Source organism: Canis lupus, chromosome 31, assembly GCF_048164855.1.
Source record: "Canis lupus baileyi chromosome 31, mCanLup2.hap1, whole genome shotgun sequence".
Taxonomy (NCBI): domain Eukaryota; kingdom Metazoa; phylum Chordata; class Mammalia; order Carnivora; family Canidae; genus Canis; species Canis lupus.
Genome location: NC_132868.1, coordinates 14,329,966 through 14,354,623, shown reverse-complemented (window position 1 = coordinate 14,354,623; position 24,658 = coordinate 14,329,966). Strand labels below are relative to the sequence as shown.

Here is a 24,658-nt window from a genome sequence, read left to right as displayed (position 1 = left end):
CGCCCCGAGCTTGTTTGGCTCCGTGGCCGGAAGTGCGTCTACGCCGACCTCCATTTTTCTTAAGGGCAGGAGGCCGGTTGACTCTCGGGAAAGCTACTGGGATGCGGTTGCGTCCATCGCTTACGTCTGCCTGCAGTCTCTTCGCCCATCACAGTCTCCAGACGTTTGCCTGGTTTAGGCATAGTTAGCTCCCACTTTAGTGAGAGAGATCTTAAAAGGAGGTGGGGTGAAGTGGGATGAGGTGGGGTTAGGGCTGCCAGACAAAAGGGATTTCTGTTTGCCCCACGATCCCCAGTAAAGGAGAACCTTTTGGCCGCTCCACTATCTTCTGTTGTGCGATTGGCTTCCTGGGATTGGAGTACAGCCCTGTGTGTGCGCGCGTGTGCGCTCGTTGAATTACTTTAGAGCGAGATTTAGGAAAATGATACATTGTTGAGTGTTCTTCGAACTTTATACTTCTAGGACCTGTGAATCTTGCTAACCTGCGCATTCTGATTCTTTGGGTCGGAGATGAGGCCTGAGAGCGTGCATTTCTAGCATCCTTGAAGAGCTGCTGCTGCTGCTGTTCTGTACGTGGCTTAATTAATAGAGAGTCTGGAGATTTCATTCCAGAGCTCATAAGTGCGATACAGTTTAGCAAGAGAAGTCACTTCATCTTTCTGACCCTCAGGCCCTTCATCTATCAAACTGGCATTCTAATGATACCTACGTTATGGGTTGTTGTGAAAATTAAATGGGTCAATAGCGTGTGAAGTGCTTATAACACTGTTGGGTATACAGTTAGAGCTACATTAAAGAAATACTGATGTTCTTTCTATTAGAATCGATGAATATCAAGAAAACAAAAGAAATAAGAGATCGTTTCGCATGTGCTTTGTACTCTAAAAAGGAAAAAATGACAATGGGGACAGACTATCTGAAGAAAAATGAGAACTGAACCACATAGGGTGATCTTTTCTGGGGAGATATTTCTTTGATTTTTCTCAGGAAGCCAATCCTTGGACTATGTGGAGGAAGAATGCCCAACACAGACGGAACAGGAAGTCTAAAGGCCTATAGGAAGGAGAGTGGTATGGTGGATGATAAAAAGGCCAGCGTATTTGGGATGCAGGGAGGGAGAGAAAATGTGGGAAGATTAGAGAGGTAGGTAGGTGTAGAGTCATATAAGCCAAGATCAAAAGTTTGAATTTTATTGTAAGTGCAATGGCAAGCTGTTTTAAATTTGGGAACTGGTTTGATTGACATTTTAAAAGGTCACTTTGGTTGGACCCTATCAAGATTCCACACAATGTTTATTAAACAGCCCAGTCCATTGGCTGGAAATAAAGCCATTTCATTTGAAAAATGCCTTTTAGTATTAGTAATCTACTAAAGCCCTAGGCATAATTGCAAAATAAATTGGAATCATTTGACTTCAGTGTTACATGCTTTTTAATCCCTTATCTTGTTTCACCGCCCTTTCTCCACACCATAAACACATACACACAAACAGTACGCTAATCATTCTAAGAATCCTTATATTGTACTTCTATCAAAATTTGTTTTGCAATAAAGATTTGCTGGGGCACCTGGATGACTCAGTTAAGTATCTGCCTTTGACTCAGGTCATTATCTTAAGTTCCTAGAATCTCCCCTTGCTCTGAGGGGAGTCAGTTTCTCCTCCCTCTGCCCCTCCCCACCCCTCTTGATCTCTCTGTCTCAAATAAGAAAAAATCTTTAAAATTTTTAAATTTAAAAAAAATATATTAAATAAAAATTTTAAATTTAAATTCTATTAATTAACAGGTAATGTATTATTGGTTTCAGAGGTAGAGATCAGTGATTCATTAGTCTTACATAATAACCAGTGCTCATTACATCACATGCCCTCCTTAATGTTCATCACTCAGGTACCCCATTCTCCTACCTGCCTTCCCTCCAGTGACCCTCAGTTTGTTTCCTATGACTAAGAGTCTCTTATGGTTTGTCTCTGTCTCTGATTTTGTCTTGTTTTCAAATAAATAAATAAATAAATAAAATCTTTAAAAAAGGTGCTCATTATTATTTTTTTTTTGGTGCTCATTATTATTATTAAATAAAGTTACAACCAAATTCTGTGATAAGATAAAAGAGCTATTAAGGACACTTAATTCCTTAAGTTTATGTCATTCATAGCAGATTATATGATTATTTACATTAAAAATTGAGCAAAGATACCTATTAGAACTAAGAGGACTAGAACCTGAAAAGGTGTCTATATACAAAATCAATGTTTAAGATTTTATTTTTTTAATTTTTATTTGTTTATGATAGTCACAGAGAGAGAGAGAGAGAGGCAGAGACACAGGCAGAGGGAGAAGCAGGCTCCATGCACCAGGAGCCCAATGTGGGATTCGATCCCGGGTCTCCAGGACCGCGCCCTGGGCCAAAGGCAGGCGCCAAACCGCTGCGCCACCCAGGGATCCCCAAAATCAATGTTTAAAAAACCAGAAGCCTTCCTATATACCCGTAATAACCCATTAGAAAATAAGCATGCTAAAGCAACCCAAACTGTAAAGAATCAAGGCATTGACTTAAAAACTAAATATGACCTTCATGAAAAAAATTCAAAAGAACATTAAAAAGAGACCTGAGTAAATGGAGATATATGCAATATTTACAAAAGGAAAGGTTTTGGGATCCCTGGGTGGCGCAGCGGTTTGGCGCCTGCCTTTGGCCCAGGGCGCGATCCTGGAGACCCGGGATCGAATCCCACATCGGGCTCCCTGCATGGAGCCTGCTTCTCCCTCTGCCTGTGTCTCTGCCTCTCTCTCTCTCTCTGTGTGACTATCATAAATAAATAAAATCTTAAAAAAAAAACAAACAAAAGGAAAGGTTTTAATGTTGTAAAGATGTTCTCTCTAAAATGATTTATAATTTAAATGCAATTACAGACTTTAGATAGAACTGGAACTAATCTGGGCAGCCCCGGTGGCGTAGCGGTTTAGCACCGCCTGCAGCCAAGGGTGTGATCCTGGAGACCCTGGATTGAGTCCCATGTCAGGCTCTCTGCATGGTGCCTGCTTCTCTCTCTCTGCCTCTCTCTCTCTGTGTCTCTATGACTAAATAAATAAATAATCTTAAAAAAAATGATCTGGAGCTAATCCTAAATTTACACAGAGGAAGAAAAAGTCTGCCTAGGACTAGCACAATTCTCCCAAAGAAGAATAGAGGGAATAAATTTATACCACCTGATACTAAGATACGTTGCAAAGCCCTAATATTTTAAGCACACTGTAACTGTTAAATCCTGGGCTACTGTTGCTAGAACAGAGAAATATAATGAGTATAGACACAGACTCATATGCCAATTATGCCCATGGCATTTGATATATGATAAAATTGGTATGCATACTGAGGGAAGATGAATTACTTAATAAATAGTATTAGGGAAATTGGTTCATTTGAATGATACAACAACAACTTGAATCTTACCAACACATAGAGAAACTCAGATCTGGACAGGCAAGGTATAACCAGAAAATTATTAGGAGAAAACATAGGAAAATAATTTTATGATATTGGGGTTAGAGAGGGTTCTGTAGACAAGATGCAGAAAGCACAACTAGTAAAGGGAAAATATAACAGATCTATCTACATTAAAGATTTCTGTTCAACAAAAGACATTAGTAAGAGCTAACAATCTGGGATTTTTTTTCAATGTATATAGAAAACAAAGAAAGGACTGATATTTAAAATTTACTAAGAACTTTTGGAAGTCAACCAGGAGAGGCAGTTCACAAAATAAGAAATCAAAATGTCTCATAAGCATATTAAGATATTTTAAATCCTTTTAGTGATCTGATAATGCAAATTCAAACAATAATAATGTACTACTTTATGCCCCTCAGATTTGCAGAAAATTAAAAAGTGGTATGATACTAATTTTTTTTTAAGATTTTATTTATTTATTCACAAGAGACACAGAGAGAGGCAGAGACACAGGCAGAGGGAGAAACAGGCTCCATGCAGGGAGCCCGACGTGGGACTTGATCCTGGGACTCCAGGATCAGGCCCTGGGCCAAAGGCAGGCTCTAAACCACTGAGCCACCCAGGGATCCCAAAGTTACATGCTTTTTTTTTTTTTTTTTTTAAGATTTTATTTATTCTTGAGAGACAGAGAGAGAGAGAGAGAGAGAGAGAGGCAGAGACACAGGCAAAGGGAGAAGCAGGCTCCATGCAGGGAGTTCCATGCGGGACTTGATCCCAGGTCTCCAGGATCTGGCCCTGGGCTGAAGGCGCCGCTAAACCACTGAGTCACCTGGGCTGCCCATGATATTAATTTTTGTTGTAGGGAAATATGATCTACTGATGGAAATATAAACTTTAGCAATTTTGTATAATATTTTGGAAGTATTTAATCACAAGTGTATTATGTGTATATATAACTCAACTCACCCAAACACCCGCAAAGAAACCCAAAACAAACCCAAAACACCTCAACACGTACAATAATGTTCTGGTAGCCTTGTACATAAAACAAATACTTAGAAATGCAGAAATCACTCACTCTGATATTTAACCGAATTGACTTCAGAAATGTGACAGTTTCCTGCCTTATATGGTAAAAGTCTTTGAGGACAAGAACCATAGTTTATTTATCCTCATATTCCTAAGCACATGGCTTAATAGTAGATATTCCATAGCTATTTGTTAAATTGAAGAGTAGTGAAATAGAAATTGTTAAGGAGTTGCAGAGTCCATGGACTGTTTGAGAAAAATTTAGCAACATTACATCTACTGTCCATGGTTATAGTCACACAATTTAGCTGGCAAACAGGGATTAAAAATCACTCATGATTTGGTCCAGTACTCTCCAACCTGTCATTTTCTCTCCTCAGATATCTAGTGTAACATTTTGTGGGGAAAAAAAATAGAGTACATTTTAACTTTTTCTAAAGAAAAAATTTTGAAGCTTAGATAAGAATTTTGTATCCTCATTTTTTTTAAAAGATTTTATTTATTTATTCATGAGAGACACACAGAGAGAGACAGAGACACAGGCAGAGGAAGAAGCAAGCCCCATGCAGGGAGCCCGATGTGGGACTCCATCCCAGGTCTCCAGGACCACGCCCTGGACCAAAGGCAGGCACGAAACCACTGAGCCATCCAGGGATCCCTGTATCCTCAAATTTTAGTCTTTCATGTATCACCTACCCAACTTTTTCCATGTGCATGTATCATTATTTGTTTCATATTTTTCTTCAAATCAATTTGCTATTTTCTTAAAAAAATGTTTTGCCTAAGAAAAGATATTCATGAATCAGATTTGATGTGACAATTAACATAGTTTATAAACATGAACCATGAAAATAAAACTTGTGCCACATACAATTATTTTTATATGTTGTGCAGTTTATGAGTCTGGATTAGATGACCTCTGAGATCCCTCCCAGACAGACTAACATTCTGTCATTCTAGGTTAATTCCTCTGCCTCAGTATTTTAATTATTCAGTAAAGGACAATGAATCAATGACATAAGGAACTTCACTATAATCTTGTGACCATAAAGAAGTATTTATTAAGATCTATGCCATGATATTCTGCTTCCTAAAATTCAAGATAGATACGCTGAAATATATAAATTCAGTACAGCCAAACTGCTGTCAGACAGGAACATGTAAAATATTTATAGGGCATAGAACGAGTGATGTGGTATATGGTGTGAAGGAAGTAACGTAACAGTTTGGAGGATAGAAGTAAAGAAAACATATTTACCCTCACTCTGTTAATTGCAAAAACTTGAATCTTATGAGACTTTCTGGAGATTCAAATGAGGTGCAGAAGAGTTCCAAAGATGAAGGTAATCAACCATAGATTTTGTTTGAGGAATATGTTTTAGAAACATGAATAATGCCATAAAAAGAAGAGGTAACCCTAAATAAAATGAACAGGGTAGACAGGAAAAGAGAATTTAATATTTTCAAACTTTAGTCAATTCAAATTCAGAGCAGAATGGTGAATGGCCTTTCAACAGAGGATTAAATAAGGAAAAAAATACCCACCAGAAATTATATTTGATGGATATGATTCCAATTCCTGCTCTCAGGTTATTCTGAAAAGAAGGGCAAACAAAGTTATCAGTTATTTCAACTATGTTTTTTGATAGTGGACACTATCTGGGTAAGATTAAAAAACTAGAACTTTGAGTTTTCATTCAAAACATACTTTTCATTACATTTCTCAGAGTCTAAGTCATTCAGCTCAATACTTAGAGCAAGACAAAAGACTATCCAAGTTTTATTTGCCTTTTTAAGACCAAAAATAACATTTATAAGTAACAAATTCCTTTAAAGAAAAAAACTAAATAGGGCACCTAGGCAGCTCAGTGTTTGAGCATTTGCTCTAGGTGGTGATCCCGGGGTCCTAGGATCAGTCCCACATTGGACTCTCCACAGGGAGCCTGCTTCTTCCTCTGCCTATGTCTCTGCCTCTCAATCTGTGTCTCTCATGAATAAATAAAATCTTAAAAAAAAAAAAACTTAAAAAGTTTAAAAAAACACTGTAAATAATCACCCTTCTTAAACTGTGGGAATACTACTAGTAGATAATATTCCTATGTAGCATTGTGAAAAAATTGTTTCATTTTTTAAAGGATCTTATTTTTAAGTAATCTTTATATCCAACATGGGGCTTGAACTCACAACCCTGAGATCAAGAGTCTCATGCTCTAATTGACAGCAAGGAGCCCCCACAAAATTTCCCTTTTAGGATGAAGAAATAGCTTGTCATAAATGTGATTTATTTTGGGTTTGGGTAGTTACCAATTTAACACCAAGATTACTAAGGAGAATGAACTTAAGGAAGTTGTGGTGATTAATGCTTTAATACGGGAAGTTTTTATCCAGAAAATTATTTTTTTGATTGCTGGTATGAAGTAGCTTCAAACAACTGTCTTAAAATTTTTAGTTTTTAAAAATTGAAGCTTGACAAATTGAAGCTTGTCATATAAATTAATGTAAATTACATGACAACTTTTAGCTTTATGAATTTATATTTTACAACCCAAATGTACACATTTCTTTCTCTTAGATTTGAATGTTCTCTTAAAAGATTAATTTATGGAAAGCTAAACCAATACAAGGAGTTATATGTAGATCAATAATCTAAATGTCATGAACAAAAACTCTTGTAGATACTCTATCTTCAGTCATCAACACTGAAAGTTGTAGGCAAAGGAATATGTATCCTCAAATTTCATCTCAATTTGAGGGAATGAGACTGTGTTAATTATAGGATAAACCTGACCAACCAAATTTGTTTCTCCATTGGGATTAATGTTTGGTCTTAACTATTTGTTTTGACTTAAATTCTTAACGAGTATTGATTTTTTGGTAAAGCAATCTGCTTCCCAAGAGGATTGTGGTCATTTGATTTTTATTAGCTTTTTCAAATTTGTATAAGCCATAGTGCTTTTTAGGTATTAAAATTCCATTAAAAATGAATCATAGTAATTTGGGAAACATATATTAAACTTCTTGCAAAAGGTAGTAATACTGACAAAACAAGCAAGGTAAGGTTAATGGTAAAGTGCCCGGAATTAATACAATGCTTTGCAAATCAGATTCTAAAATTAGGAATAGTGTTAGTACTGAAAAAAAAAAGCCCACCACATTACATATACTACACCTGCCAACAACTCAGCAATCACCTAACAATAATAGGCCATGGGCCATGTGAAATGGAGAAACTGGTTAATATGTGAGGACACACATTCAGGAAATCTTAGAGGACTTAAAACGGCATAACTAGAAAATTTACAAGCAGGAAGAGAGGCTTTTGAGTAGTGCACAACCACTTTCAAATTTTGGAGTACAGGGGAAATGTGGAATTTTGTAAGTAATAATTTATTGTGAGGTGAAGATAAAAAAAGGAAAATCCTAACACTACTGCCAAGAATTCTATTGTAGTGCTAATAAACATCACTATCAGTTATGTATTCTCAGACTTGAACTGTAGTTCAAGTCACAAGAGTTCAGTGGAAATGTTTGTTTTTGAAGGGGAAAAAACCCAGAAGCAGTTAGAAAAATCTTTTTAGGTAGGGTTGTTTTTTCAAAGTTCTCTAAGCTAAAAATATAAACTATCTACCCAAGCAATTTATGGGTGTCATTGACTTATTTGAAAGTTGAGCCAAAGCAAAAAGGATTTTATTGGACAAACTGTCTGTGGAATATGGCCTCAAGAAGCAGATTTACCAAAAAGTACAAAATTATATGGTTGTAAAACTTGGATTAATATCTTGAGGTTTCATTAGTCATTTTGATTACTAATGTGATCAAATGTAAAGCAATATAGAATTGAAAAACAAACCCACGAAGGCATTATTCAGTTTCCTAAAAATAAAATTCTTAAAAGTGGATGTATATAAAAAAGACATAAAAACAGAATTACCAAGAAGGTAGCAGAACAGCTAGGTTAAGTAGTCATGAAAAACACCCTAAGGATAAAGCTTAGATTTTAATGTAACATGATGTAATGGAAACATTATTAGACTGGAAGCCAAATAACTTAGATTCCACTCCTGTCTGCTACAACTGGTTTTGTGACCTTGGCCTATTTCTACAAGAAACTTTAGCGGACTAGAAGGTTTAGACCAGTTGATTTCTAAGGTTCTCTTCCAGATTAAACCACTCTAAGTCTCCACAGAAACATTTCTATCAGGTAGCTCTATCTGGAATGTTCCAATCAGATGAGTTTCTAGGAATAAAATTATGCACATATGACAATAGTAGAGCTAAAAATGATCGGAAAAAACTTGTTGCTGTCACCATTCTCAAAATAGACTAAATTTCCATGGTTCTGGTAGTGGGGAAACCATAGGTTGTAAATGGATGTCTTCAACTAAATCAGTATTCCTGAACAGTACTGTTAGCAGCAGTGTTTATTAGAGTACGATAGACAAAATCTTATCTTTGTGATACTTTTTAAGAAGCTACTATTGAATTGTGATTATGTCTGTTTCTCCTATCCCCCAATCCATATATGTTGAAGTCCTGAGCCTCAGTACCTCCAAATATGACCATATTTGGGGACAGGGTCTTTACTAGGTTAAAATATGGTCATTGGATTAGCCCTAATCCAGTATGAGTGGTGACCTTATAAAAAGGGGAGTTAGACTTGCATACAGAGTCAATGTGAATAAAGACAGCCATCAACTAGACAAAGAAAGGCTAGAACCTTTTATCGCCCATATCTTCCTAATGCTATATTAATAGTAGGTTTTCTCAGTCAATAAATGATTTGACATCAGCAGTTTGGGCTCACTTTGCATAACTGAAAATGAATTGTGAAAAGGTTGTTATGAAATTTTACTTTTTATTGTCTAACCCCTTACATGTTCCTCCTCATTCCCATCTTAAATCATTTAATTTGTAGATAGGGGCTAAAATAGAATGAGAATTAAAAACATAAAAAAAAAAAAAAAGACTGCCAACAAAACTGGATCTTCCCTTCCTACTACTATAACACTTGCCTCCTAGTATTATTAAAAGAATTACGCAGGTGGAGAGTCCACCGATAGTCTTAGGGGTAATTCCTGATGGGGAATCAAGAGGAGCGTCTGGGTTCTTATTAATAGGAATATCAGAGGACTTAATTGTATGGTATGTTGCATTTAAGTTTTGATCACGCAGTAATGATTTCATACGTGAAAAACTGAGTTTGTCTGGAGTTTAAAAAAGTTAATAGCACCCATGGTTATGGAAGGAAAAATATAGTCTAGTTTCTTTAGTACATGTTTTCCATCAATTCATGAAATCAAAGCTTATGTAAGAAACAAGACAACAGACACCAAGACTGGTTAAAACTACCATACACTGAAAATACCACATTCACATACCCTTGTATACTGAAAAAATGTAGCAATGCCAAGAAAATTGGACAATTAAAAAAATCTTGTTAAAAGCAATTCTCATAAGTTGTGTTCAAAATCATCCATTTAACATATCCAAAAAATTTTATTATTTTACATTAACATTGTGGCAGTTAAAGAAAATAATCAAGTTGTCTCATGGACTGGAAGGTGACTTATTAATTCCCTCTCATTTCCAAACCTCATCAAGCAGTCACTACATTTATGAGGTAAGTCAGCTGAATGCTTGAAATCCAGATGAATTTTAAGATCTTCAATTTGTCCTGTTGAATATTCACAGTATTGACATAAATAAATCCCTTCAGATAAATGTGAATTTAAATGTTTGCAATATTCTAGCATACTTGAAAAGCCTTTCCCACAGTCATCACAAACATGAGGAAAAATTTTAGTATGTTCAATAGCAACATGCCTGTTAACATTTGTATGAAGTCTACTCCGAAAACCACATACTTGACACACAAAGAAGTTTTTACATTTGTCAAAGGTAATTTTGCTTAACAGGCTGTACTGTCCATGTGCTCCATTGTTATACTTATCACTTAACTCAATTAATTTACATGCATGTTCATTTACCACATGGCTATGCAAGTCTTCCGGATCATTCGTTTCATGTTCACAAAACTGACACAAGTACTGTTCGTCACAGCTGTGCTCCTGGAAATGTAGGTAGAGTTCACTGCTTGATGAGAACTGTACATCACACTGCTCACACCAGTAGAGGTGGTCACTAAAATGGGTGTCTGCAATGTGCTGGCTGAGGTTCTCAAAAATTACTGTTTTATAATCACAGTATTTACAAATGTAGGGATCCTCTTCATGCAGTTTGGCATGTTCGATCAAAAGCATGTTAGTAGAAAAACTCTCCTTGCATACTCGACACACATTTGAATCAGTACGCTTATGCTTCAGGATCATATGCTGCTTTAAATCAGAAAAATATTTGCTGTTGAACTCACAAAGTTCACACTTATAGAGGCCACTGCTATTAGCTCTCAGTAAAGGCCATTTCTGTTGGGCAGTCACATTCAAAGCCTGGCTCTTATCTAGAATTTTGCAAAGTTTAGCTGGTGGCTCTTCATCAGTTTGGTCTTGGAGACTCTCCGAGGAATTGTTTTCGGTCTCTAGATCATAATCTTCAGAAATTGCATGCACTTCTGCAGCAATTGGAACATCTTCAGCAGTGTGAACTTCTATAGGACTCTCCTCTTGAGCTTGTTGGTTGACTGACTCAGGTGAGTCACACTCATCATCACAAATTTCAATATCAGCAGATTTTTCTGAAAAATGTTAACAAGTCTATTATTATTACTAAATAAGACCTATTGAATAACTGGCAAAACATTTATTTTATACATTATTTTTTCATGAATCTACATAAAATAAGCAAATGCTATTAACTGGTTTCCCTAACCTGTAGAAAAGGCAGTGTGGTCTAGAATTCTAAGTACAGGGCTGGGAACCAGGTAGTTCTGATTTCTACTTCTGGCCTTGATCCCATCTGTAAATTTTGGCAAGTCATTTGATGTTTCTGCATCAGAATCATCATCTGTAAAAAGAAATTTGGAAAAATACTTATTATATATATCAAAGCATTAACTATTAATTATTATTAAACAAAGCACTAAATGTTTTAAATATAATTTTGAACTCCAATAGGAACTAAAGGACTTAGTCAGAAAATGGATGTTATCCTTGTTCCACAGTCACACACAAAGAAATCTGTCCAAATAATCAACTGCTTTTGCTTCCATGCCCCATTTGGACTAGAATATACTTTTTAAAATTACTTAGGAATTTTAAGTTTAAATTACTAAGTCTGAATAAGAGTGTATTCCCTCAGCGCAGTCCCAACGTTAAATTTAGCATGGGGAAACTGAAGTACAGGTCATAAAAAACTGGGCTGCAAATCATGTCACTGCTGTTTTTAATAGATTCATTTTTTAGGGGAATCCCTGGGTGGCTCAGTGGTTTAGCGCCTGCCTTCAGCCTAGGGCGTGATCCTGGAGTCCCGGTATCGAGTCCCACATCAGGTTCCCTGCATGGAGCCTGCTTTTTCCTCTGCCTGTGTCTCTGCCTCTCTGTGTAAAAAATAAAATCTTAAAAAAAAAAAAAAAAAAAAAAGATTTTTTAGAAGTTCCCAGAAAAAATTTGGATAGTACAGAGAATTCTCATATATCCTGCATTCCGTTTCTCCATTCTTTTTTTTTTTTTCCTTTTAAGATTTTATTTATTTATTCATGAGAGACACAGAGAGAGAGGGAGAGGCAGAGACACAGGCAGAGGGAGAAACAGGCTCCACGCTGGGAACCCAATGTGGGACTCAATCTCGGGTCTCCCCTGGGCTGAAGGTGGCGCTAAACTGCTAGGCCACCCAGGCTGCCCAGTTTCTCCATTCTCTTATAACAATAGGGTACATGTGTTCCAATCAATATCCAATACTGGTAAGGTGATATCAACTCAAGTCCACACTTAAGCTGATTTCCTTAGTTTTTACCTAATGTTCTTTTCCTGTTTTAAGATCCTAAAATTCCACATTACATTTAGCTATCATCTCCCTCTAGGATACTGTTAGCTATGGCAGTTTCTCTGACTTTCCTTGTTTTTGATGACCATGATAGTTTTGAGGAGTATAGGTCAGGTATTTTGCAGGGTGTCCCATTAATGAAATGTTTTTTTCATGATTAGACTGGGATTATGGATTAATAGAGGTAGACCAGAGAGGCAAACTGCCATTTTTATCACAACAGTCAGGTTTCTCTGATGTAAAGTCACTCTTTTACTTTCCATATTCCCTGCATACGGGGAAGGAAGTCCCAGTATGCAATCCTCATTTAAGGAGTGGAGAGTTATGTTCTACCTCCTTGAGGGATGAGTACCCACATAAATAATTTGGAATTCTTCTGTAGATTTTCTTGTTTATTCATTCATTCAATCACATCAGTATGGACTCAAGAATATATATTTTATGCTTTGGGTGATAATTCTTTTTTATCCCCCTCAAATCGTTTCAGCTTTGGCTACTGGGATCTCTCTTAGTTGGCTCCTGTGTTCCTTTGGTATACCTGTATCTTATATATATTTCCTGCCTCAGAATTAGAATCAGCCACTTCTCTAAGTAATAGTTCTTTTTACTGGAGAATGGTTTTAGAAATCAAAATCTGGGCTCACTTCTACTGGGGTGTCATTTCTTTTAGGCTTTCTCAGCTAACAGAGTAAAAATGCGTATACATTGCTATGTATGCACAGACATCTATAAATGTCTCTATATGGAACCATCTGTGTCTCTATTAAGCCAAACATGAGTTTATGCAAATGTCTCCAACTCCTTGTTTTTTTTTTTTTAATTGTGTTTCTGTGCCTATGATAGGAGCTCAAGGAAATTGGCAGTTTTGATGGTCACAAAGAAAGAATAAATGCAAGTTGTTATCATTTATTCAATGCTCTTGAAAAGAGTCAATACAAGATGCAAGACTGAAAAACATCAAACCCTTCATCCTTTGTTCCTTCCATTTAGCCCTCTGGACTATACCTTAGTGGAAGAACTGTGTATAGCACTGTTCCTAACCTTTCATCATAAATATGCTCCCAACTCCAGGTCAGTCTTGATTTTCTACTTATTCCTGGCCACCTAAAATAGACTTAGGAGACTGTGCTTTTTTATTTATAGGTCTAAAATAATGTTAAAAATTAAACATTCATATTTGCTTTCTTATAAAAACCTCATTCCCTACATTTAGACAAATTTGAATACTTGCCCATTTAGAAGTCATAACTTTTACCCACATTCTCAAGAATATAAAAATACAACTTAAAGGATATTTTGGAAAATATTATATATACCTTTGTTGTCAAAATATTTTAAGTCTGGTTGTCTCATAGAACAAACACTATAACAATGATCAGAAAAAATTCCATTGAATCCATCTGCAATCCTGCTTATTCCAGAGGAATCTGAAAATAAGAGCAAAATTTTAAAACTTTCAAGTAAATATATATACATTTAATAACAGCCATCCCTTAACATATACACTTTCAAATTTGTAATAAAGTATTAATATTTCCCTCATTTCTGAAAGCTTCTATATTTCAGATTTGATATTGACATTGAGCTTTGAAAAAAACCACAAACTACACGATTTACAAAATAGCACTTGAAGCACACAAAGATAGATTTGCCTGTCAGAATTCTATAAGTTATAAACATTGAATTGACTACCAAGAAGATCTGCCATGTACTGAAGAGAAAGCAAAAGGCATACAGACCCTCTCAGACAGTAAACCAGGCTTGATTTCCTCAGATACGAAGAATGTGTAGCTTGGGTAGGCTAACAGGTATGCCAGAGACTGTCTTAAATATATATATATGTGAGATTAGTTATAGGTGGCCACTAAGACCTCTTTTTTTTTCACTAACATATACTTTATTTTCTTTTTAAAAAATTTATTTAAAATCAATTAACATATAGTATATTATTAGTTTCAGAGGAAGAATTCAGTGATTCATCAGTCTTATATAACACCCAGTATTCATTACATCATGTGCCCTCCTTAATGTATATCACCCAAGTTACCCCATCCCCGCCCCTCCTCCCCTCCAACAACCCTGTTTGTTTCCTGTGATTGAGTCTCTTAAATCTCTGATTTCGTCTTATTTTTCCCTCTCTTCCCCTATACTCCTGTTTTGTTTCTTAAATTCCACATATGAGTGAAGTCAAAGACCTTTCTTACTGCCAAGATAGCAGGGCCAACCTCAACCAGAGGACCCAAAGGAACACAATAAAGTTCATATTTCTGAAAATAATGTACAGGATAAAAAAAAAAATTTCCCCAATAATCCAAATATCTTCCATCAAGGTTAATGCTGTACATTAAGAACAAGCTTGGAATTACACAAATCCCAATTATGCTGTGTAAGTGTGGAACTTTGGATATCTGTTTTTAAGTATCTTTCAACCATTAAGTTTTAAGTATTAAATAATGTCTGTAAAGTTCTGATGTGTACCTAGCACATGGTAGACAGATGAATATACATTCAGAGAACTTGAAGTTTTCTCTTACCTAAAAATTGACCCAGATATTTAACTGTTATCTGATCATTTATGAGAAAATTGATAAAAATGCAATTGCATGGGAATTAATCCAGGGTCCAGCTTTAAAATAATCACTGACCTGAGTAACGAGAAGGGTGTAATGTCTTCCTTTTTCTTTTTTTAGGATATTCATTCATATCTTTTCAATCTAAAAATGGAAAAATTTAACAAAAATACCACAAATGAATATTGTTAATATTTTATAGAAATTCATCCTAAACAAAGAATTTATTGGTAATAAGAAATGTGTGTGCCACTTGAAAATCTACTTTGTAAGAGAAATGCCTCCATTTATATTTTAGGTTTATTTTTTCTGATCAAGTTTAAAGGCAGGACACCAAAATCTGTTTTTTTTCTTGGTGACGTTGAGAAGTCCACTTCAGATGTTGATGTAATTGTGAGAACTGGATAATTACACTAAGCTATACTCTTATTTTTTATTTTAAAAAATTGCTGCTATGGCATCTTTTTAAGAATAAAACAAGTATATTTCTTATAAATGGGAGTATTTTGATGCAGTTTTCAAGCTAAAAGTGTATATATTTCCTTAAAAAATATTGTCACAAATCTGTATCTATCCCCAGGCTTCCAGAAAATATATTCATCACGTAGAAGCTCAGAATATAATTTCCAAGAAAAAAAATACTTTTCTTACTTGTAAGGTCATATTCAACATTCTATTTAGGACAAAGCAGGTAACAACTTTTGTTTAATTTTTAAATGATTAGATTCCCATGGACTCTTATAAAATTGACTAATTGGTTTTCCACATTCCACTTACATGGTATAATTCTTAATACTGTAGGGAGGAGAAATGAATTACAAGGAAGTTTTCACAGATGGTAAAAAATGCCTGTAGAAAAAAAAACACAACAGAAGTCATACAAGCAAAAATGTAGCTCACTTCTGAGACTCAAAAATACAATGGCACCAGGTCTTTAATTAACTGGAAAGTTACACGGAATTAACTCAAGTATAAATAATCTTTTGAATATACCGTATTAAGCACTAAAAACTGATAACTATGTGAGTGTATACATGTGTCATTGTTCTTTGAAATGAATTTACTTTGTAAAGCTTAAGCTATAATTTAACAGCAAAATAGGAATATAAATCTGATTCATTTATTCAGCCATAATGAAAGCAAATACAATGAAAGTGAACCAAATCAGACTTTATACTCAGTCCTTATAGGTTATTTAACAATATAAGAACAATGACCATTTATTTAACACCTATCATGTGCCAGGCTGTGCACATACTTTATCTTATTTAATCCTATAACATGAAAAATATACAATATCCTCTCAAAATTATTTACCTTTTACAGATGAGAAAACTGAGGCATAGTAAAATTAAGTCAAGGCAATTCTTAATAAGTGGTAGGGTTAGAACTGAATAAAGATCTATTTTTAAAGCATATACTTTGGAAACAAATAGGGAGATAAAGAGATTACTCCAATTCAAGTAACAACTTAGTGTCAGAATCAACATCTCCTCTTCCATTTCAGGCTAGTGTTCTTTCACAGAAGTGGGCAAGTAAGGGATGTCAGAAAAAGAAACATGTTTTCTCCACTAGCATTATATGCTGCTTTTCTTACTGTCAAAGTAATATACATGGCAGGTATAACTTGGTATCATTACTGAGCTCATCTTGTTTTTAATGGTAAGGAACTTCAGGTGCACACACTGTTTTTGCTACTTCACTAAGTTCTGGCTATATTAATTAGCACTATAGGTGATGTGATCATGCAGTAATAAGATAGTGCTTTTTAGTTTATTGGGCATTTTCCTCTTATTTTATTTGATCTTCACAACAATCCTGTGAGGTACATTGAGGGGCTACTATCAAACTCACTCCAATTTCACAGATGAGGAAGCAGATTCAGTGAAAGTCCAGTCAACTAAGCGGCAGAACAGAACTGAAAAAGCCTGTCTTCTGACTCGAGTCTCGAACAACTCTGTGTAATTTTCATTGCTAATCACTATTACCAGCAAGTTACATCTTCCAGTTCTTATTCCACCACCAATTGGGAGAAAGGGAAGGGAATCACCCAAAGAAACCAACAACAGTGGATTTATAGAAATAGTCTCTCTCTATATAAAGGCTCACCTGAACACAAATAGCATTCCTTAAACCCTTCCCAATCAAGTGCATTAAGAAAATAAAAATTTTCTTATTATATAATAAACTAAAACTTCAAGACTTATTCCTAATACCTCTTCTGCACACCTCTAGAATTTATACAGCCCAGAGCGCTACACTTCATGTTTTAAATGTTCTAAAACTATCAGGGAGAACAATGAAAACTGTCAGCCAAACATTAAAGTAACCTCTTGCTATTTCAGAATACACTTTAAATTCTTTCCAACTTGAAGAATGAAAAAGTAAGGAAAGGAAAGCAAGTATAGCATTAGAATTAACATTGCAAGCTGGCCTGGATTCAGACTGTCGGATGAGAGGAACAGGACAGGATCACCTTGATCAGGGAAGCTCTGACTACGACGTGAGGCCGAACAATATCCAAATATTTATCAGACTTCCTTTTAGCATGAATGCTAATATGCCTACTCAAGACCAGAAATACTATCCTTCATTTCAGCACATATTCTTACGTGCTTTTTGTATACATAACTGCCCTGATGAAGAAGTTTGGCTTTTTACTAAAAGATGTCATATGAACATTTTGCTCACTGGTCTTCCTCTCATGGGGAAGATTCTGAATCTCATGGACCTAATCATTCACTTCCTTTTCCCCACTTAATAAATTACACATAGAAGTCCTCGCTTTGGCAGCACATATAATAAATTACACATAGAATACATGTCACTGCAGGAAAATGAGGAGAGAGGTTAGAAAGTAATTCAATCACCTCGAATCTATTCACGCAGAAAAACCACTGCTAACATTTTGATAGACATTTAGACAGTTTCCTATGCCAAGGTATCCATATATATTTCACATTTACAAAAATGACACCATGCCACATGCAGTACTACTTTTTTTCAAAAAGCAACTTACAAAATACATATTGGCATCTCTCCACCTGTCATTTTTTTCCCCCCAACAACGTGCAAAATGCCACAAAACAGGCAGTCAGTATCTTCACCAAAGAGATCAACAGCCTTTCACGTAATACAAATATTCTCTAAGTGGTACAAAAATAAACCAAGTATTTACAATCAAAAGCTTCATCTTTCCAATAAGGTTTTCAAAGCAAGTTCTTTTTCACCCTCATTTCAAGATAAGTATATGCTCTCCAGAGTTTAAAATAACAGAAACATGGGCAGCCCGGGTGGCTCAGCGGTTTAGCGCCGCCTTCGGCCCAGGGCGTGACCCTGGAGACCCCGGGTTGAGTCCCACGCCGGGCTCCCCGCATGGAGCCTGCCTCTCTCCTCTCTCTCCAATCTGTGTATTCTCATGCATAAATAAATAAAATCTTTAAAAAAATAACAAACGCAAAAACGTTTCAGGAGAGGTCTTGAACCAGAGCCCACGGTACGTCCGACTCCAGTGTCAGCATTGCCAAAGGACACGTTTTTTACCTCTCTGCAATGAGATGAACTGCTTCAAACTACTCGCGTCCCTAGGTTGTACTGAAAAAAAAAAAAAAAAAAAAAAAAAAAAGGAAAGAAACCAGAAGGGGCGTCTGAGCACCGCGAGGAGGGCCCAGGGCTCCGGCCGGGCCAGCCGGGCACCCGCGGTCCCGAGCCCAGGCGCCGCGGGCCGCCGAGGGGCGTCCGTGCAGGAGCCGCCGGCCACGCGCCGGGCCCACGGGCCGCCTAGGCGACCCCAAAGCAGCCAGCAGGAGGGCGGCGGGCGGAGGCCCGAGGCGTCCTCCGCGTGCGCGCGCGTGCGGGGAGCGGGTCGCGGCTGCCTCGGCCCGCGGGGCGCCGCCATCCCGCCCGAAAGCCGAGGCAGGGTCTCATTTTAAAGGACGCCGTCGGGCCTGCGCCGGCCTCTCCCGCGGGAGGCTGCGCCGCACGCTCCCTGCGACCGCGGGGCCCGCCCGGCCCGCCCAGCCGCGGCGGCGCCCGGGCGTGGGCGGAGGGGCCGCCGGCCCTCGCGCTCCCGGGCGCTCCCGGGCGGCCCCCGTCCCTCCGCGCGCCTCTCGCCCTGCCCGCCAGGCCCCAGGCCCAGGCTCGCCGGCCGCACTCACCGCCTCGCTCCGCGCCTGCGCCGCGCACCTCAGGGGCCCGCCGACTGCGCGGGGAGGGGCCGGGGGCGGGGGGCCGGGGCGCGGCGGCGCGGCCACGCTGCACAGCGGACCTGGGAGGGACCACCGGCGGGAGCCCCGGGGGTGGCTCGGCGGCCTGCGCCCCCTGCCGGCACCTGTGCGCCGCCGCGGGCTTCTTCCGGGCGGGGTCCCGTCCCTCCGGAGCCCGGCGGGTGACTCCACTTCCTAGAACCGCTCCGGGCGAGGCCGCGGACGGAACTCGCCCCCGCCCCCGCCCCGCCGCCCGAGGAGCGGGATAGCGCTGCAGCTCGCGGCGCCTTTCCCACCCGGCTGCTCCTCCAGGGGGCGCGCGACAGTGGCCTTGCGCGGGGAGGCCCGGCCGAGGGCAGCTCCGCCCGCAGAGTGGCAGCCGCCTGTCGGGCACGGAAAGGCGACGGCGGGTTCAGGGTTTTCCCCGAGGCCCCACCAAAGAACGACGCTGGGCTGCGAGCGCCGTGCCCAAGGGCAGGAGGCTGGAAAGCTTGAGGATCGCGAGTCATTATTAGGGCTTCCTTGGTTCCACGAATCCCGGTGGAATGAATGTGAACTTATAGGGGATTCGGTTAGATGATTTCGTTCCTTTTCGGATTTTTGAGCTCCTATGAGCAGAGGTGGAGAGGATTAAATTGAACAAGCATACGGGAACCTGTGAACACGGTTTCAGAAATGAAGATGCCTGTCGAAGTGTGGTCATATGTTTGATCTCTGATAGTGAATTGAAGTTGTCAGTCCCAGTTAACACATTAGAAAAGCGAGGGTCTAAAGACTAGATCTTTTTTTTTTTTTTAAGATTTTATTTATTTATCCACAAGAGACACAGAGAAAGAGAGAGGCAGAGACACAGGCAGAGGAAGAAGCAGGCTCCATGCGGGGAGCCCGACGTGGGACTCGATCCTGGGACTCCAGGATCACGCCCTGGGCTGAAGGCGGCGCTAAACCGACTAGGTCTTATTCATCTTTGTACCCTCAGCGCCCGGGTTCAAATAATTGTTAAGTAGATGAAGGAGGCCCATGCGGGTTATCACGTGCTCAAGGTCACTTTGAGAGTAGGGGCTGCAATCGATGTCTTTTCATCCACATCCGCGGTGGCTTTTCTGATCACCGCATGCTACCCAACCAACCACACCCTGGAGAGCAATAATCACAGACCTTACTCCCATACCTTCACCTCTAGCCCAGAAGGTAAAGCCACATTTTAAAGAGACACCAATTTGCGATGCTCAGTCTTTATGACCTCAACTTCTGCGTGTGTACTCAGCCCGAAGAAGTGAATATTCACGAATGCTGGCATGGCCTGGATGAAGTACAAGAGATTTAGTGGCATTTTAAAATTCTAGTATAGTTAGTACCTGCCACCGAGTAGGGAATGGACACGTGTTTGTTGAATTTATGAAGAACGCTATGCATGCTTAGCTGGTTGGGCTGTTCCCCGATGTGACACAGTGGAAGCCACAAGGGGGTGGTATGGGATCATTTTGAGTTACTGTGTTGCTCATCCGTAGCCTCCTGCCAAAATCTTTACATTCTAGGCTGAAGTTTTATTTAAAAACATTCTGCTGTAAGAGCAAACACGCCCCCTCCCCCAGCCCAGCACATTACTTGAATTAACAAACCAACCCACCCTATCTTCCCTTCCCGGAGAAATAAATGAGAAGAGCATCACAATGCTTACTTGTCCTTTAGCATAATCACAGGTCAGAGGCTACTTTGATTAGCTGGAGTACATTTCCCAGTTTCATTTTTGCATCCGTCTCTTCCTTTCCTTCCTTTTAAGGGACGGTGGTGGCTGCACGGATGAAACCCTAAAATCTCAAAAGAGAGTACGGAGTTGTAGAGTTTGCTATCTTCTAATATAATTTTGGCCAAAGGGGTATTGAATCATTTTTTAAAGAAAGATTGTATTTATTTATTTGAGAGGGAGAGAAAGAGTGCAAGAGCAGGAGGAAGGAGAAGCAGACTCCCCGAGGAGCAGCGAGTCCCCACCTGGGGCAGAATCCAGGATGCTGGGATCATGACCTGAGCCAAAGGCGGACGCTCAAACAACTGAGCCACCCAGGTGCCCCTTGAATCATCATTTTCTCCAACTTTTTTTTTTAAAGCCACACTTATAGTGTAGCTTAATTTTTAAAAAGATTTTATTTATTTATTCATGACAGACACAGAGAGAGGCAGAGACATAGGCAGAGGGAGAAGCAGGTTCCCTGCAGGGAGCGGGATGTGGGACTGGATCCCTGAGCAGAAGGCAGACGCTCAACCACTGAGCCACCCAGGCATCCCTAGCTTAATTTTTTCTTAGAATAGGGATACGTCTTTATCACATAATGGAGACAATATCAAAGTACAAATAGCAAAAGAAAAAGTTATAATCCTACAACCCAGAGCTAACCAATGGTAGCATTTTGCCCAAGAGCTGCACATTATTATTATTATTTTTTTATTTATTTATGATAGTCACACACACAGAGAGAGAGAGAGAGAGAGAGAGAGAGGCAGAGACACACACAGGAGGAGGGAGAAGCAGGCTCCATGCACCGGGAACCCGACGTGGGATTCGATCCCAGGTCTCCAGGATCGCGCCCTGGGCCAAAGGCAGGCGCTAAACCGCTGCGCCACCCAGGGATCCGTATTTTTTTTTAAATCTATATCCATTCATTCAGAATTTGTTTTAAAAATTAAAAAAAAAAAAACAGCCCCTTATTATCGCCTGAATATATTTTATGCTATTAATGTTAATGGCACCTTGGAATTCCACTATAAGCAACCATACAGTTGTTTCTATCTTTAAACCATGGTCTGCTAATTTGGTAAATAAAATATAGTATTCTATTTTAATTTGTATTTGTTTTTGTGAACTTGAATGTTTTCTCATGTGTTTATTGGTCGTTTGTATTTCCCTTGAGAATTTTCAGGGAATGTCCTTTGTTTTTTCTACAGGCTGTTAATCTTTTTAAGGAAAGCTAAAATTTTTAGCTTTTTACCTGAGATAAATGTTCCATATATTTCTTTCTAGTTTGTTTACTTTTCAATTTTGTTAATGATATGTTTTGAATTGTGAAATCGAGTCTATTAATCTTTTCCTTTACAGAGTCTATTATTCACCTTATGCTGAAATAATCTTTTCTTCTAACCCAATATATGGTTGAATTTTTTACTTTAACTTTTTAGCTTATTTGTAATTTATTTTGAGGTGTGAGAAAGAGAACCCATTCTCTTTCTGTCATAATCCTTTTCCCCCCTCATTTCTATCTTGTATAACAGCCTGAAATTAAATTTGTAAGGACAGCTTCATCTGCTGCTCAATTAACTTCCTAAGGCATTGGTTTTCAAATTTAACTGCATTAGAATCACCAGCAGTTCTCTATCTGTGCACCGGTCCCAGTTTCTAATTGGATAAATCTGGGCTGGAGTTGAAAAATGCTGATGTTGTTGCCCCAGGATCACACTTCGAGAGTCACTATCCTAAGGCTTTCCCTGCCCAACCCTACATTAGCCAAATAGCACTTCTTACTATTCCATAGATAGGCTCTATTCTCACCTGTGTGTTTCATTCAGCATGTTTATTCCACCTGTAATTTATTTACCTTGCTTCTGTCTGTAAGATCAAGCTCTTGATCTTATCAAGATCTCTTGATAAGAGATTTATCTCTTATTTATTTGTCTCTTCTGTGAAATCTTTGATTTTTCCTGGCAGAGATCTCTGATCACTCTTTAGAGACTCCACAGTATTTTTGGTACATTGGTCTACCTATCATCAGACATGAATTTACTGTGAATGAAACAAAGTATAGGCTTCAAGTCCCCTCAATTGCATGAACCTTTTCTAAGATGAGGTATTTATAATCTGATATTCTTGTATAATTTTGTATTTAAATAAAATTTTGTATTTATAATTTAGTATTCTTTTTCTTACAATTTAATTCTCCCAATTCGCATAAGCTTCTGTCCTCACAAAAATTGGCTTCATTCTGTTTATCATATTGTTTTTCCACAGACCTTGAATTCCAGTCTGCTCCACCTCTCTGCTTAGCAGTGTCTTATATAGACCACCTTCTTTCTTTCTTTCTTTCTTTCTTTCTTTCTTTCTTTCTTTCTTTCTTTCTTTCTTTCTTTCTTTCTTTCTTTCTTTCTTCTTTCTTTCTAAAAATATTTTATTTATTTATTCATGAGAGACTCAGAGAGAGGCAGAGACATAGATCGAGGGAGAAGCAGGCTCCCTACAAGGAGCCTGATGTGGGACTCAATACCAGATCCTGGGATCATGCCCTGGGCCAAAGGCAGAGGCTTAACGTCTGAGCCACCCAGGCGTCCCATCATTCATTTTTAAAATAAAATATTCACTACAGGAGCGCCTAGGTGGCGCAGTCAGTTAAGTGACTGACTCTTGGTTTTGACTCAGGTTGTAGATCTCAGGTTCATAAGATTGAGCCCCAGATGGGGTTCTGAGCTCAGAGTGGAGTCTGCTTGAGACTCTCCGTGTCTCTCTTCCCGCTTGCCTCCCCCCTCAAAAAAAAAAAACAAAAACAAAAAACAAAACTGTGTATGAATTGGGTGGGGAACAAAAAAATAAAATAAAATATTCACTGCATATGTACCTTGGGTCCAGAACTATACTAGGTAACTGGGAACACAATGTGATCAAAATAGATCTAGCCCTTGCCTTGCTGCTCCTTTTAGTAGAGTAGGGAAAATAGGCAATTAAACAGCACTTGCATGTGATAACTAAACTTATATAAAATAAGTAAAGAGTGTTACGGGAGCATATGACAAATGGCCTCACTTGGTCTAAGGAGGATGGAGCAAGTAAAGAGTATAGGTATTCAACTTGTTGAATGAATTGGTAAACTCTGTCCTGGCCACCTAGCTTGCTAACACTAGTGTGGACCTGACTGAGCAGCATACTCCTGACTCAGACATGAGGCAGCTGCATGCCATAGCTTTGAGTCAGGGACCTCACGTCCCCAACAGAGATACCTGGACTCCATAATTATGAGCCACTCAGACAGTAGAGATCCTCCAAGCAGCCACAGGGCTTTCAACGCCAGCAAGTCCAGATCCAGAGAGCTAGTCAACCCACTCAAACACTGATTGAGTTTTCCCTTTCTTGTACCTTAACACTGAGAGTCTACCTTGACTCTATTCTGGATCAAGTTCTCTGCTTGGCTATCAACTTTTTCACTCAATGCTGAATTTCCAATTGCTATTAGTCTTTATTTTTTTCTTTAACCAAATAAACTAATGAATGGGTAAAATCTGACTACACTTCTTTATTAGAATATTAATAATAACTTCTACATGTATGGCACTTTTTATTTTCTAGAGTACTGACTTTATAACATTTGGGAATAAAGGTCAAGTATTGTATCTTTGATAGATTTAGAATCAGACATATATATCTGCAAAGATCTAAAGGCTGAGCCATATCAAGGGAGATTGAGATTAATAGATGATTAAAAGGGA

The 24,658-nt window shown here is 38.6% G+C and overlaps 1 protein-coding gene across 4 annotated transcripts; it reads right to left on the bottom strand.

The window, feature by feature from the left end:
- Positions 1-9,955: 9,955 nt before the first annotated feature.
- Positions 9,956-19,224, bottom strand: ZNF639 (zinc finger protein 639). 4 transcript variants are annotated; one of them, XM_072807466.1, is made up of 7 exons: positions 19,145-19,162; positions 18,531-18,581; positions 15,765-15,836; positions 15,063-15,131; positions 13,734-13,844; positions 11,305-11,439; positions 9,956-11,170 (listed from the first exon to the last, which is right to left on the bottom strand). In XM_072807466.1, the coding sequence occupies exons 4-7, from the start codon at positions 15,118-15,120 to the stop codon at positions 10,017-10,019; spliced, it is 1,458 nt and encodes a 485-aa protein (XP_072663567.1). In that variant the 5' UTR covers positions 15,121-15,131; positions 15,765-15,836; positions 18,531-18,581; positions 19,145-19,162; the 3' UTR covers positions 9,956-10,016. The 4 variants fall into 4 exon arrangements, with proteins under 4 accessions (XP_072663567.1, XP_072663568.1, XP_072663569.1 ...); XM_072807467.1 differs by lacking the exon at positions 18,531-18,581 and having other exon boundaries at positions 19,145-19,224; XM_072807468.1 differs by lacking the exons at positions 18,531-18,581; positions 19,145-19,162 and adding an exon at positions 18,007-18,117.
- Positions 19,225-24,658: the final 5,434 nt, after the last annotated feature.

Bases quoted from the DNA above. Each gene is read 5' to 3' on its own strand.
- ZNF639 (XM_072807467.1), bottom strand. From the start codon at position 15,120: ATGAATGAATATCCTAAAAAAAGAAAAAGGAAGACATTACACCCTTCT. The intron at 13,845-15,062 runs GTCAGTGATTAT...TCTTATTTTCAG, and splicing joins ACACCCTTCTCGTTACTCAG to ATTCCTCTGGAATAAGCAGG. The intron at 11,171-11,304 runs GTTAGGGAAACC...AACATTTTTCAG, and splicing joins CCACACTGCCTTTTCTACAG to AAAAATCTGCTGATATTGAA.